Source organism: Anolis carolinensis, chromosome 2 (genome assembly GCF_035594765.1).
Source record: "Anolis carolinensis isolate JA03-04 chromosome 2, rAnoCar3.1.pri, whole genome shotgun sequence".
Taxonomy (NCBI): Eukaryota; Metazoa; Chordata; class Lepidosauria; order Squamata; family Dactyloidae; genus Anolis; species Anolis carolinensis.
Window position 1 is genome coordinate 180,683,587 of NC_085842.1, and position 15,582 is coordinate 180,699,168.

General features: G+C 42.5%; 1 protein-coding gene across 1 annotated transcript; it reads right to left on the reverse strand.

Annotated features, from left to right (window-relative positions):
- Positions 1 to 412: 412 nt before the first annotated feature.
- Positions 413 to 9,651, reverse strand: hsd17b10 (hydroxysteroid 17-beta dehydrogenase 10). Its single transcript, XM_062974051.1, has 6 exons — positions 9,501 to 9,651; positions 2,866 to 3,030; positions 2,622 to 2,786; positions 1,731 to 1,859; positions 1,322 to 1,430; positions 413 to 801 (listed from the first exon to the last, which is right to left on the reverse strand). The coding sequence occupies exons 1-6, from the start codon at positions 9,525 to 9,527 to the stop codon at positions 611 to 613; spliced, it is 786 nt and encodes a 261-aa protein (XP_062830121.1). The 5' UTR covers positions 9,528 to 9,651; the 3' UTR covers positions 413 to 610.
- Positions 9,652 to 15,582: the final 5,931 nt, after the last annotated feature.

Sequence of the window (15,582 nt, forward strand, 5' to 3'; positions counted from 1 at the left end):
CTCGAGCCATGTAAAAGACAACAACCACAAGCCAGTTTGACAGCCCTGCTCTCACCATGGCTGTATCCTGGACTGAACAGCTATTAACTAGTGGCACAGCAGAATATGATGCAGCCAATTTCCCAGGTTTCACCCAAAGTTTTATTTTTCAGTAGCTAGAAGAGAAGAGAAATGATGTTGTTGAGGCCAAAGATGTCCGTATCTTATTTTGTTCTGGAACACTAACCTCCACCTACCATGACTTGCCACCTTGTGCCCTTATGCTTTCATTTTTAAACAAGAATTTTACATTTCATGGAAACTAAACAGATACTTAATGTGTGTCCCCTTGTTTGCACAATTTAAGATTTGTGTTTCTTTGACTTTTCTTTTGGTGTAGTGTATACCTAACCCTCATACAGAAAGCAGGAGAGAAGAATCATATGTTGTTTATTAAGATCCAATGTTAATCATTAGCTTTGTTGGCCCAGATCCCAGACAGGGAAGCACAACTTGGGCAATGCCGAGGATCAAGAAGTTCAAAGTACTATGATTGTGGTCCAGTGGAATTAACCACACCCAGTTAACAAGGATGACAGGCTTTCTTGCTCACACAAGCCAGGCTCAAACATCAGGGCTGCATTCGGATGGCCCCGTCCAGCCGGATCACCTCACCATTGATCATAGGATTCTCTATGATGCATTGCACCAGGTGGGCATACTCCTCTGGAGCACCAAGACGACTTGGGAAGGGCACTTGGCGTGCCAAGAATGTCCGCACTTTCTCAGGAAGCGATGCCAGCAGGGGTGTTGCAAACAAACCTGGTAAAGTTTTAAAAAAATATTCAGGGCTGCTTCCATCCTTTGCACGCGTTTTTCAAATGAATAATACCTATGAAATGCATAACATCATTTCCTGAAGCACAGAATACATTATTAGGACTTGACTTCTGAAAATGTGAGTTTTTAATTTGAAAAACATTTTTCTAGGACTTTTCGTGATAAAGAAAGGCTGCAAAGTGTGAAATATCTGCTAAAAGCTAAGATGTAGCTTGAGAGAAATTTCCCAGAGGATGGGGACTACCAAACCCTCTCCAATCCAAACTAAATATGTAAATGGAAAAACATAAGCTATAGAAAAAGCAAATTTGTATATTGTTTCTAATTTTATATAATATATGCAGATTGCAAAATCGACATTTCTTGGTTAAAAGAATTTTAGAGGATGTTTTCATTCTGAAGTACACATAACCCTTGCCGTTAACCATTTCCCATTCACCTGCCTACCCAAAACATGTTCTACCCCCTCTTCCAATTCCCAGCTTCGTGGCAGGTTTGGTACCTGGTGCAATAGTAACAACACGTATCCCAATAGGAGCGAGATCTCGGGCAATGGGCAGTGTCATTCCCACAATTCCTCCTTTGGAAGCTGAGTAGGCAGCCTGGCCAACCTGTAGGATATACAATGAACACCTTGGTGTCATAAGAACAAACAGTCACTTCAGAGGTTAGAAGAATTATCTGAAAATGTAAAAAATGATGGTGTGAACAGTAGATACTATGGAGGTGTCTTTACTCTTGTCAGGAGTTCCACAAACCATAGGCTGCCTCTAACCTCCATCTCCTGGATTCTTCTCAACTGTACATCTCCCTTGCAAGCTGAGAGCTAAGCATGACTGAGTGCTACAAGCAGTTTACTCCCCTGCCACTAAGCACTGAAGGCTAATTGGCAGAGGAAACATGCAACTCACCTGTCCCTCAAAAGCAGCCACACTGGCAGTGTTGATGATAACCCCTCTGTGTCCGTCTGAATCTGGTTCATTCTTTCCCATTTCCCCTGCAGTCAGCCGAATAACATTGAATGTTCCAGCAATGTTCACCTGAGAACCACACAGAAAAAGCTTGAAGACCCCAAATCCTGTCCTCCCACATGAGCTTTGCAAATACTGCCCTCCAAGTCACTTTATATAGACTCCATATGGACAATCCACAGCAATATGCAGTCTTCGCAGATCTTTCGGACCTGCTGTGGAGACCCAAGATGCTCCGGTTAATCAATAACTTCATTAAAATCCCATCTTTTACCCAAAATTGAGGTTCAAAGCATCTCACCAATTTACCATAAAGACCACAGTTTTTGCCACTGCCATTGTTGATATTTTATCCCCATTTGGCATATCATTGACATGCTATGTATGTATTGGATAAGCAACAGCTCACACTATGCTGAATGTAACCTGTGATCTGAATAAAGTTGCCCCTTGATAGAAAGTAATAATTCAGTTTTGTGTTAGCCCTTATACACTCATGTATAACCATCCAGGCACAAAAGTTTGCAGATTTTTTTTAAAAAAGGGAAATCTTTACTTGGGGAATAATCCCAAAGAGATAGCTCAGTGAGTCTTCAAAGCTGACATGACTTTGTTGGCCAAGGCATTCATACAACTAGGAAGAACTGGGATTAAGTCTCTATGAAAAGAATACAGTAGATTATAATCTTCAAACTGCAACGTTTTGTTACAGACTCAATTTTGGGTAGTGTTATCATGCTTTTGCCAATTTCCTGGCATGAAAAGGTTAGAACAATGGCTAAATTAATGAACAAAGGATGACACAGAACGGGAATTATATGCCCCACTCACGTTGATAACTCTCTGGAAGTCTTCTAGGTTGTGAGGAAGATCCTTTTTTATATTGTAGGTCTTGACAGCTACTGCAATCCCGGCACAGTTCACTGCTATGTCCACACGCCCAAATTTCTCCCGTGCCAGAGCAAGGGCAGCCTTCACATCTGACTCGGATGTTACCTGGAACAGGAGTGAGACTTTAATTCAGCTCAGATGTTGTGTCTTGCCCTCCCACCCCAAACCCTGAAGGTTCTCCTACATCTGCAGGAGCAAAGATGCATTTCTCTCCCAGCGATTTGGCCACCATTTCCCCCTCAGACTTTGGCAGATCCAGAACCACAGCGCTCGCTCCCTGTTGCACCAGCCGCTCTGCCGTGGCTCGGCCCAGGCCTGAAGCGCCACCAGTCACCAGGCCCACCATGCCCTGTGAGGGAATACAGAATCAGAACATCAACAAGCAGGAACAAGAAGGATGTCAAACTACAATTGACTTCCGGGAAACACAGAAAACTATCCCGGTACCCTCAAGATTTCTGAATTTGAAAGCTCATGCTCACTTCCTAACAGAAATAGGGTTATCATCCCTACCATCCTGGCTTAGAACCACTTTTGCTTCTTTTATGTTGCAGAGAGGCAGTTAATTTGTTGTTGAAGGCTTTCATGGCCGGGATCACAGGGTTGTTGTATGTTTTCCGGGCTGTATGGCCATGTTCCAGAAGTATTCTCTCCTGATGTTTCACCCACATCTATGGCAGGCATCCTCAGAGGTTGTGAGGTTCTCCATACCTCACAACCCCTGAAGATGCCTGCCATAGATGTGGGTGAAACGTCAGGAGAGAATACTTCTGGAACATGGCCATACAGTTCAGAAAACATACAACAACCCGGCAGTTAATTTGTTGCAATTTTCATAGCCTTGCTCTTATATAGTAATTCTTGCTTCATCTGTGAGAGCTCCCTCTTCGGTTTTGTAAAGTGTGTTTTTATTTTGGTTTACAGATGTCATGTTTAATTGTGTGTATATGTTTTAAAAAGGGTAAATATTAGAGTTACCAGTGCGTGGGGAATGGTAGCCAGCTCAGCATTCTGAGGCAGGTTGCCATAGTAACGAGGGCGGAGCCAGATGCCGTTTGGAGAAAAAGGAGGGAATGTTTTAAAAAGGGGTTACTCTGTGTTCTGTTGAAGCACGGGGAAGGCTGATTCTCAGTTGGAGAATCAGGGAGACTCAAATGTCTCAAATGACTCAGAATCAGAGTCAATTTAAAATAAGTTTGGTTATTTATTTTAAGGTAGTCTGTGTTCTTATGAGACACAGGGAAGGCTGATCCTCAGTGAAGGGATCAGGGTGGCTCAAAGGTTTGATTTTGAGTCAATTTAAAATAAGTTTGGTGGCTTATTTTAAGGTAGTCTGTTTCCAGATAAGGAACAGATAGTCTGTGATTGTAATTCACAGGGTGACTGCAGTTTAAAGCAGTAGAGAAAGAAGTAACGTTTTAAAAAGATTCCCCCCTGTCTGACATCTTTGCAGGTTTTTTAACCCTTAATCTTGTAGTAGAAATTTCTGCTTTCAGGGTATCAGGGTCATACTTAGTGCTGGAAGAAGAGCTTGAGAATAAGCTTATACGAAAGCTAGACTTCTCCTTGTTGGCATCATTCAATCCAATGCAAGTGTTTATCTCTGTTCTTTCACATGGTACAGTTCCTTTTGAGTGTTCAGCGCATCCTGTGCTACTGTACGATAATCTTTTAACTTCTTTTCATGTTCTTGTCTCCATTGTTTTCTTGGATCTTCAATCTGTGTGGCCTGGTTTATGTGGTCAATACAGTAGACACCAATCTGAGGATCATATGCATCTTCCCATCCCCATAGTAGGTCATCTCCAACACAGTCTGTAAAGGATAATGGCTTTGTTAACCTGTCCCAGGGGGTCAATCCAGCTGGTCTGCTTGGTGTGGTTGATGAAGGAGACCTTGCCATCGTAGTTTCAGGCCTCCTCCCAGCTGTTAGGCAAGGCAGCTGCCTGTCACTCACGTCCCTAGGCATGGCTGGAGGGCAGCCATGGCTCCATCAGGGTGGGAAACGGCCAAGCAAGGAAAGAAAGAAAGGCACTACAGCAAGGAGTCCTCTCCTTGCCTGCAACCGGGCAGAAAACTCAAGCAGTCTGCAATACTGGTGCAATTGCTTCTTATATAATAATGTCAAGGGACTGTGCTTTAGGAGTTAGGACTGTTCTCACTGGGGCTACATTTACACTGTAGAACAGTAGTTCCTAACCCTTTCTGAGTTGTGACCCCATTTTGTAGAGGCTTTTATGGTCTTAACCTGGATTGTTTTACTATTTATGTTGTTTTAATATATGTATATTTGTATATTTTAAATTGTACTGAAAGGCTTTCAGTTGTGATCTGCTTGGATCCTACGTATGGAGAGAAAAAGAGGGATATAAGTACAGTAGAGTCTCACTTATTCAACATAAACGGGCCGGCAGAACGTTGGTTAAGCGAAAATGTTGGATAATAAGGAGGGATTAATAAAAAGCCTTTTAAACGTCAAATTACATTATGATTTTACAAATTAAGCACCAAATACATCGTGTTTTACAACAAATTGACAGAAAAAGCAGTTCAATACACGGTAACGTTATAGAATCATAGAATCATAGAATAGTAGAGTTGGAAGAGACCTCATGGGCCATCTAGTCCAATCCCCCGCTAAGAAGCAGGAGATCGCATTCAAAGCACCCCCGACAGATGGCCATCCAGCCTCTGCTTAAAAGCTTCCAAAGAAGGAACCTCCACCACAGTCTGGGGGAGAGAGTTCCACTGTCGAACAGCCCTCACAGTGAGGAAGTTCTTCCTGATGTTCAGGTGGAATCTCCTTTCCTGTAGTTTGAAGCCATTGTTCCGTGTCCTAGTCTGCAGGGCAGCAGAAAATAAGCTTGCTCCCTCCTGCCTATGACTTCCCCTCACGTATTTGTACATGGCTATCATGTCTCCTCTCAGCCTTCTCTTCTGCAGGCTAAACATGCCCAGTTCTTTAAGCCGCTCCTCATAGGGCTTGTTCTCCAGACCCTTAATCATTTTAGTCGCCCTCCTCTGGACGCTTTCCAGCTTGTCAACATCTCCCTTCAACTGCGGTGCCCAAAATTGGACACAGTATTCCAGGTGTGGTCTGACCAAGGCAGAATAGAGGGGGAGCATGACTTCCCTGGATCTAGACGCTATTCCCCTATTGATGCAGGCCAGAATCCCATTGGCTTTTTTAGCGGCCGCATCACATTGTAGGCTCATGTTTAACTTGTTGTCCACGAGGACTCCAAGGTCTTTTTCGCACACACTGCTGTCAAGCCAGGCGTCCCCCATTCTGTATCTTTGATTTCCATTTTTTCTGCCGAAGTGAAGTATCTTGCATTTGTCCTGTTGAACTTCATTTTGTTAGTTTCGGCCCATCTCTCTAGTCTGTCAAGATCGTTTTGAATTCTGCTCCTGTCTTCTGGAGTGTTAGCTATCCCTCCGAGTTTGGTGTCATCTGCAAACTTGATGATCGTGCCTTCTAACCCTTCGTCTAAGTCATTAATAAAGATGTTGAACAGAACCGGGCCCAGGACGGAGCCCTGCGGCACTCCACTTGTCACTTCTTTCCATGATGAAGACAATGCATTGGTGAACACCCTTTGGGTTCGTTCGCTTAGCCAATTACAGATCCACCTAACCATAGTTTTGTCTAGCCCACATTTTACTAGTTTGTTTGCCAGAAGGTCGTGGGGGACTTTGTCGAAGGCCTTACTGAAATCCAGGTACGCTACATCCACGGCATTCCCTGTATCGACCCAACTCGTAACTCTATCGAAAAAAGAGATCAGATTAGTCTGGCATGACTTGTTATTGGTAAATCCGTGTTGACTATTAGCAATGACCGCATTTGTTTCTAAGTGTTTGCAGACCACTTCCTTAATGATCTTTTCCAGAATCTTGCCTGGTATTGTTGTGAGGCTGACCAGACGGTAATTGTTTGGGTCGTTCTTTTTTCCCTTCTTGAAGATAGGGACCACATTCGCCCTCCTCCAATCTGCTGGGACTTCTCCCGTTCTCCAAGAACTCTCGAAGATGATTGCCAGTGGTTCTGAAATAACTTCCGCTAGTTCCTTCAATACTCTTGGATGTAGCTGATCTGGCCCTGGCGACTTGAATTCGTTTAGAGTGACCAGGTGTTCCTGGACAACTTGTTTCCCTATTTGGGGTTGGATTTCCCCCAATCCTTCGTCCATTCCATGTTGCTGAGGTTGAAGATGGCTTTCTTTTTGTGAGAAGACCGAGGCAAAGAAGGCATTAAGCAATTCTGCCTTTTCCCTATCCCCTGTCACCATCACCCCATCTTCTCCTTGCAGTGGCCCTATCGCCTCCTTTTTCTACCAACGTAAGCAAAAAAACCTTTTTTGTTGTTTTTTATGTCCCTGGCAAGCCTGAGCTCATTTTGCGCTTTATGTAGTAATTACTGTATTTATGAATTTAGCATCAAAACATTGCAATATATTGAAAACATTGATTTAAAAAACATCTACTAACAAATTGAGTACAAATAAAGATAGATTGCATAAAATGAACTTGCAGTAGCAACATTGTCAGAAATTAAATCCATAAAAAGTTCAGTCCTTGCTGTCTAGAGAAACAGCTGTGGATCGGGCAGGAGACAAACTGCGTTGGATAATCCAGAACGTTGAATAAGCAAATGTTGGATAAGTGAGACTCTACTGTAAATATAATAATAATAAAGTGACCTGCGACTCTGATACATTACAAATTGGCTTTTTATAGGGTAAATGAAATTAGATCAAAAATATTTTTTTTCAGGACAGTATAATTTAAAATAATGTCAACTTACAACACATTTAATGCAATGATTGAATCTGTAACTAATTAACAAGCTTAAACATTTGCAGTTTTCATCAATGCCAACCTCATGTCATTCCCAACCTTTAGTCTGCTTCTTGTTTTAGTTTTCAGTTGAAGAAGTGTTGAAAATCCGATCTCACAGAGATATGTAGAAACAAAGGGGAGTGAAACTCGAAACGCAAGCATGGTGACCTTTGGATGACGTGCTTTTTTGTTTCCCCTTTTTAACATTTTTGTAGCTCACAACTGCATTGTTTGATAGGAAACTGTAGCGATATGTAAGAAATCAGTTAATGTGTGTGTCAACTGCAAAATAAGATGCATGAAGATGATTGCTTAAGCCATGTCTGGAGAGCTGTTAAGCCTGGGAGTTTTTGATACTGTTGCAATTTTGTTCTGGCTTGAGCCAAGCAGGTGCAGAGAGAGAGTTGGAAGAGAGAAGCAGAGAGAGAAAGAGACAGAGTTTGAAGTGTGCCCTTTCTTCATGAGCTGGGAGAAGGAATTTTTCCACATGGACAAAGGAAAGACTATTTTAACTCTCTCATGAAAGGACATTACATCAGCTGCTGCAACTGAGCACATTGTACATATGTTGTTCTGGGTTTAAGAAGAATAAACCACTTGTTCTTTATTGTTAACCTGCGAGGCACATATCTTCTTTCTCTGGCAAGGCAGTGCATGGACTACACATTTTGATTATTCATTCCGTCACAGAAACAACTCAAGACCTGGTTATTCAAGCAGGCATTCAGCGAATGACAGAAATATGGAAAGACACCCGGGATTGTTGCAAGGCCTAAATATTTTATGTTGTGTCTGTGATTGCTGTGACAGTTTTATAGTTAAAATGGTTTTATTCTATTGTCATATGTTGTTGATTTGATATTTGATGTTTATATAGTGAGGCATTGAATTTTGCCATTGTGTTGTGAACCACTTTGAGTCCCCCCAGGGGTGAGAAAAGTGGTATATAAATGCACTAAATACATAGGTAAAGGTAAAGGTTTCCCCTGATGTTAAATCCAGTCGTGTCCAACTCTGGGGGTTGGTGCTCATCTCCATTTCTAGGCCGAAGAGCCGGAGTTGTCCGTAGACACCTCCAAGGTCATGTGGCCGGCATGACTGCATGGAACGCCGTTACCTTCCCGTCAGAGCGGTATCTATTCATCTACTCACATTTGCATTTTTTCCAACTGCTAGGTTGGCAGAAGCTGGAGGTAACAGCGGGTGCTCACTCTGCTCCCTGGGTTTGAACCTGGGACCTTTCGGTCTGCAAGTTCAGCAGCTCAGCGCTTTAACACACTGAGCCACCGGAGGCTCCTGAGTCATAATAAATAAATAAATAAAGTTTGGTGGGATTTGTAGTTTTCGCCTTCCCTGCCAAAGAGTGCCAAACTGCAACTCCCTGGGTTCTGTAGCATTGAGCAAGGGCAGTCCAAAGGATCAGACTGCACAACTTCTGCCCTTGTAAAACTACAACTCCAGTGATTCCACAGCATTGAGCCATGGTTGTCAAACTGCATTAATTCTACAGTGCAAATGCACCCTAGGAGAAGCTGTCAATATCCTGTGTCTTCACTTAGGACAAATACAACGATGTTATATATATCCCTAGTTATATATTGCCATGGGGGAAGTTATACCTGTTGCATTTCTACCTGCCATGCAGCTGCTGAAGGGCTTAGCCGCACTAACCTCTTTGGGAAACGCCTCCTAAGGGGAAAATTGAGGGTTTCTCCATACCCTCCGCGAAATAGGTTTGCTAGTTACAGCATCTGTTTATTTCAGATGCATAAAACGCTGCCTCCTAGACTTTTCCTCCAACAAAGCATTGGTTTCTCCCAGATATCTGGCAGTCTCCCCCTGCTCGGCCAGGTTAGTGGTTTCGCCCAGTCTTTTCCCCCTAGAGCAGCCGGAACGGCCTCACGCCGAAAGGCTCAAACGTTTGTCCCTTTTCGGGTGCCGTAGGGGAACGCTCTGTTGCTTGGAGCGGCCTCTTACCTTCACGCTCCTCAAAGCCGCCGCCATCTTCGTTCCCGAAGCTCCGCCCCCTTCCTGAGCAGAAGGCAAGCCGGCGGAAGTCCTCGCGCTTGGCTTCAAAACTGTTTTGCTCCTCACAACCTCTGAAGATGCCTGCCATAGATGCGGGCGAAACGTCAGGAGAGAATACTTCTGGAACATGGCCATACAGCCCGGAAAACACACAACAACCCTGTTTTGCTCCTGGCAGAGGAAAGTTCTTTCCAGCTGGACTGGTCCTGGAAGGTTTCAACCGTAAGAAAAACCCTGTCAGGAAAACATGACTGCAACAAGCGAATATGTCTGAGACTCTGGAATGGGCCTCTTGTCTGCGTATGTCGTTAAGCGGTCCATCGTGGGGATTTCTTAGGCAAGGAATTCTCAGAGGCGCTGTTGCCTTTGCTTGCCTCTGAAATAGAGCCCACGCCCTCAGTCTTCATTGTTTTCTTGACTCTTCTATGTGGCCTGGTTTATGTGGTCAGTATAGTAGACACCAACCAAATATCAACCATGGCTGGCCCTGCTTAGCTTACAAAGTCAAACAGGATTTGGTGCCTTCTGGGTGTTCCAAGCCTCTGGGATGGAAACAGAGCCACCCAATCTTAACCTTGTCCAACTCACATGGACCTCATTACTTGCTCTCGTATACAGTACGAGATATATATAAAGTAGAGTCTAGTCTCACTTAGGAGCCCTCAGTGGCGCAGCGTGTTAAACCGCTGAGCTGCTGAACTTGCGGACCGAAAGGCCGCAGGTTCAAATCTGGAGAGCAGAGTGAGTGCCCGCTGTTAGCCCAGCTTCTGCCAACCTAGCAGTTTGAAAACATGCAAATGTGAGTAGATCAATAGGTACCACTCTGGCGGAAAGGTAACAGCGCTCCATGCAGTCATGCTGGCCACATGACCTTGGAGGTGTCTACCGACAATGCTGGCTCTTTGGCACCCACCTCCAGAGTCATACACGACTAGACTTAACGTCAGGGGAAAACCTTTACCTTTTAAAAAGTCCCACATATCCAACATAAACGGGCCGGCAGAATTTTGGATAAGCGAAAATGTTGGATAACAAGGAGGGATTAAGGAAAAGCCTATTAAACGTCAAATTATGATTTCACAAATTAAGCATCAAAACATTGTGTTTTACAACAAGTCTGCCACTTGTTTGGGAGTGTGGCTGCACTTGTGTTGGATTATTGGGTGCATTGTTGTCTGGAGAAACAACTGTGGATCCGGGTGGGAGTCAGACTGTGTTAGATAATACAGAATGTTGGATAAGCGAGATTCTATTGTATGTGTGTGTGTGTGTGTATTTTATATATGCACCAACTGCTGCTCTGGGGCCAGAGTGAAGAGGGGAAGCCAGGAAGACAGTTCCACCTTGTCTCCTGTACCATCAGTTGGGGGCCCTTCCCCCAGCAACAATATAGTACTATATAATACTAGTATTGTGCTATGCTAATAATATAATATACTGTGTGCGTGTATGTGTGTGTGTGTGTGTATATATATATATTATTGCTAATAATATTGCAATGTAATACACTATAATACTAATAATACAATATAATTTATATTATATATTACATGTCATATTACTAATAATATTACAGTATAGTGGGATAGTACCATATAGTAATATATAATGTTAATATTGTGCTATGCTAATAATATAATATATTGCATGTACATACAACTTGTAAGCCACTCTGAGTCCCCTTTGGGGTGAGAAAGGCAAGATATACATAAATGTAGTAAATAATAAGTATAGCAACCTACCCTGTTTCCCCGAAAATAAGACAGTGTCTTATATTAATTTTTGCTCCCAAAAATGCGCTAGGTCTTATTTTCAGGGGATGTCTTATTTTTCCACAAAGACGAATTCACATTTATGGTTGAATTTTTAAAAATGAAAATTTATTATCTACTGTACAGTAGTTGTCATCACCAAACAGCATAACCAAACTGTGAATCCTTTCAAGAATTTCTATATTATATTTTATTGCTTTACTGTTTTAAAATTACTTTTTTAAATTTCTGTTTGTATGTAAATTTCTGTTGTTGTTGTTTGCTTGTCCCTGTGTAAGCTGCCCTGAGTCCCTTCTGGGAGATGGAAGTGGGATACAAGGATAAAGTTATATTATTATTATTATTATTATTATTATTATTATTTCTTGTTACTACCTTTATTTCCATGTACAACAATCTATGGTATGTACATTTACCAATCCTGCGTGCTTCCAAACAAAAACTTTGCTAGGTCTTACTTTCGGGGGAGGCCTTATATTTAGCAATTCAGCAAAACCTCTACTAGGTCTTATTTTCTGGGGATGTCTTATTTTCAGGGAAACAGGGTACTGGCTCCCTCACCTTGTGCATATTATGCATCTGGGGGCCCTTCCACACTGCCCTTTATTCCAGGATCTGATCCCAGATTATCTGCTTTAAATTGGATTATTTGAGTCTCCACTGCCAGATAATCTGGGATAAACAGATAATCTGGGATCAGATCCTGGGATATAAGGACAGTGTGGAAGGGACCTAAGATGACTGCAAATCCACATCACAGGGTCCTTCCACACTGTCCTTATATCCCACGATCTGATCCCAGATTATCTGTTTTTCCCAGATTGTCTGGCAGTGGAGACTCAAATAATTCAGTTTAAACAGATATCTGGAATCAGATCCTTGGATATAGGTTTTTAATAATACAATTCTTTATTGATTAGTCACTTTTGACCATATCAAAACATGTAAAACATAAAATACGTACACACTTACACATATATACTAGGCTTGCTCAAATAATTCGATTTCCCCGTTACCCGTTATTAATTCGTTATTTTCGTTTGTTTTGAAGCAATATACGGCCTTGATTGTCCACACGTCTGGATATCGCGGTTTCGAATCGCGAGAGGCCGTTTTTTCTTATTTCGTCGTTTTTTTCGTTAGGAAAAAAAAGCTTTTGCAAATCACCCAAACTCCCACCATTCAGGCCCTTTCCTTTTGCCCCTCAGCAAAAGGGGCGTCACGGGCTCAGCCAATGGGAGGGGGCGAGGGGGAAGGAGGCCGAGGAGGAGGAGGAAGACGGAGGGGGGAAATGGCCGCCGCCGCCGCCTCACCTCAGCTCAGGCCTGGTGTCTCTCTGTGAGGCGGGAAGGCGGCGGATGGAGCCGGGAATGGAGAGACCGAGAGAGACAGAGAGGGGCCCGGCGGTGAGGTTTTGACGTCTGTGCGAAGCTAGGCAAGTGGGGTTTATATATCTGTGGAAGGTCCAGGGTGGGAGAAAGAACTCTTGTCTGTGGGAGGCAAGTGTGAATGTTGCAATTGGTCACCTTGATTAGCATTGAATAGCCTTGCAGCTTCAAAGCCTGGCTGCTTCCTACCTGGGGGAATCCTTTGTTGGGAGGTATTAGCTGGCCCTGATTGTTTCCTGTCTGGAATTCCCATTTTCTGGGTGTTGTTCTTTTACTGTCCTGATTTTAGCTTTTCTGTAGCTAAAAATGCATATAAAATTGATTCTATAGGGAGGATAAATGATTGGATTTCAACTCCTACAGCTTGGCTTTCTCTGCCAATAATGGTACCCATCTTGGATATTGTAAGGGATTTTTTATTATTATTATTATTATTATTATTATTATTATTAGACCTTGCTCCCAGGAAGGTGCCTTCGCTGTGGCTCCCAACTTATCTATCTATCTACCTTTCCACATATTCTCCACATTGTGTGTATGTATATGTATATTATATATATATACATGAGCCCCGATGGCGAAGTGTGTTAAAGCACTGAGCTGCTGAACTTGCAGACCGAAAGGTCCCAGGTTCAAATCCCGGGAGCAGAGTGAGTGCCCGCTGTTAGCTCCAGCTTCTGCCAACCTAGCAGCTTGAAAACATGCCAATGTGAGTAGATCAATAGGTACCGCTCTGGCGGGAAGGTAATGGCACTCCATGTAGTCATGCCGGCCACATGACCTTGGAGGTGTCTATGGACAACACTGGCTCTTGGGCTTAGAAATGGAGATGAGCACCAACCCCCAGAGTCAGACATGACTGAACTTAACGTCAAGGGATACCTTTACCTTTACCTATACACACACACACACAAACACACACACACATATGCAGGGACTATATATATATATACACAGTATATATCACACACACACCAATTTAACAAAGTTTCAGCCACAAAAACAAAGTTTCTGAAGTAGAACAATGACTTTCACAGTAAAGACAACCCAATTTAACAGGAAATAAGACTTTCAAACCAGGAACAGATTTCTGCAATTATTAAAAAATGGTTTATTATAAAAGCTATGAAAATTCGCCAAAAATCAGAGGATAAGGGAAACGTTCCAAATTTTGGTGAGCTATCAGTGTTAAATGTGTTCTACCACTGTACCAAGTTTGAAGAAGATCACTCAAAAAATGAGGGTGGGAGAGTCCTATAAAGTCCTCTCCCTCTGTGCTGTTTTTGGGAATTGCGCATGCGCGTCCACCATTAACGAATTAATTTAGAAAATAACGAATTTTCGTTAATTTCGAAATTTTTTGGGGGCAAAATTCGGAAATACCTTCAAAAACGAAACGCTGCCCCCCTCTACTTTTGCAACGAGTTTAGAATCAAATTTTTCGTGGATCGATCAAGCCTAATATATACAATAAAACTATGTAAAGATACAAAATATCCCGACCTGCAGCCTAATAACCCGCTGCTAGACAAATACAGAATAAAAAGGTTAAAATTAGTAATTTCCTAAGGTAAGGTTTGAACGAGGACAGGGGTAAATAAAACAAGTGTCTTGTCCATAGTAAATTTTAAGTTTGGATTTTGTTAATGGCAATAATGTATCAGCTCTCAGCTTCCATCTTCTCACGAATGGCCAGCGCTTTTTGCGTAAAAAGGGCCAGTTTTAAAATAGAGTTTTTATCTGAACTCTGTAGAAGGATATGCAATTTCTCCTTATTCTCTAAGTGAGTATGATTCTCCAGCAGAGGGTCTAAGTAGAGAGATCGAATCCTGGTGTAATAGGGGCATTTTAAGAAAAAATGTTCCGAGTCCTCCACTTCTGCATCTACCTCACGACATCCACAGGTTCTCTTCGTATAGGGGATATTCTGATGTCTACCTAGCTGTCGAGCTGCTCGAATCTAGCCCGGGTAAAAAGTTTTCTAATATGTAATGGAAGAATCAAGAAGAGGTAGGTTTCCATGCCCACGTTGCATTTAAATTTGGCCAGGTATGGAGTGGCTCTAGCTTGCACTATGATCATAAGATCATTTTGTGCAGCAATGTCGAGGGCTCTTTGGTATACAATTGAGCACACTTTAGTCCCGAAATTTATTAGCTCGTGTGGGGCAAAACCTATCTTACTGACCGTGTGACCGGATGTGAGGGCGATCTAGCTGCGACATCTGTCACCCCATTGATCGCCAGGGTTGATATAGGTTAATATAGAAAGGGCTTATGTGAAATGGCCTGGAAAGTAAAGTTAGTGGGAGATCGTTTACTCAAATTTGCCTATTGAAGCTGGGTAGACATGTAGCTTCAATAGACATGTAGGAGCCTTAGTCAGATTGGACATTCTACCTTCAGTCTTACTACAGAGTAGATTTGGAGGCATATCCTGTTCAGACAGAATATATCCATGCAGTTTGAATGAAGTAAACTTTTGGTCACATCCTATTGAACTGTCTTTTCTACAGGGACATCTGTTCAGTGTTCAAGACTCCTCTTGTTCAGTGAGTCCTAGGCAGAGATATTTAAAGTATCTGACAAAGGATAGAGAATCACAGATCACTTTAATGTGCATAAGTTTTGTGCTATGGCAAAAAATCAGGGTGTCAAGTAATGAAAGAAGTTAATGGTTAATGTTTTGGCTCATATATTTTCTGTTATGTGTCAGGTGCCATTTTTTTTTTAGTTTATGCTGTCTGCTCTACTAGGAAGCATTGGTCTCGCATGAGGTCATGCAATGAAGGGATGGCGTTCTCCAGTGGTATCGAGTCAAGTCTGCCAATCCTATCTTTAAGAGTGTTTATGATTTCTTTATAAGCAGCCG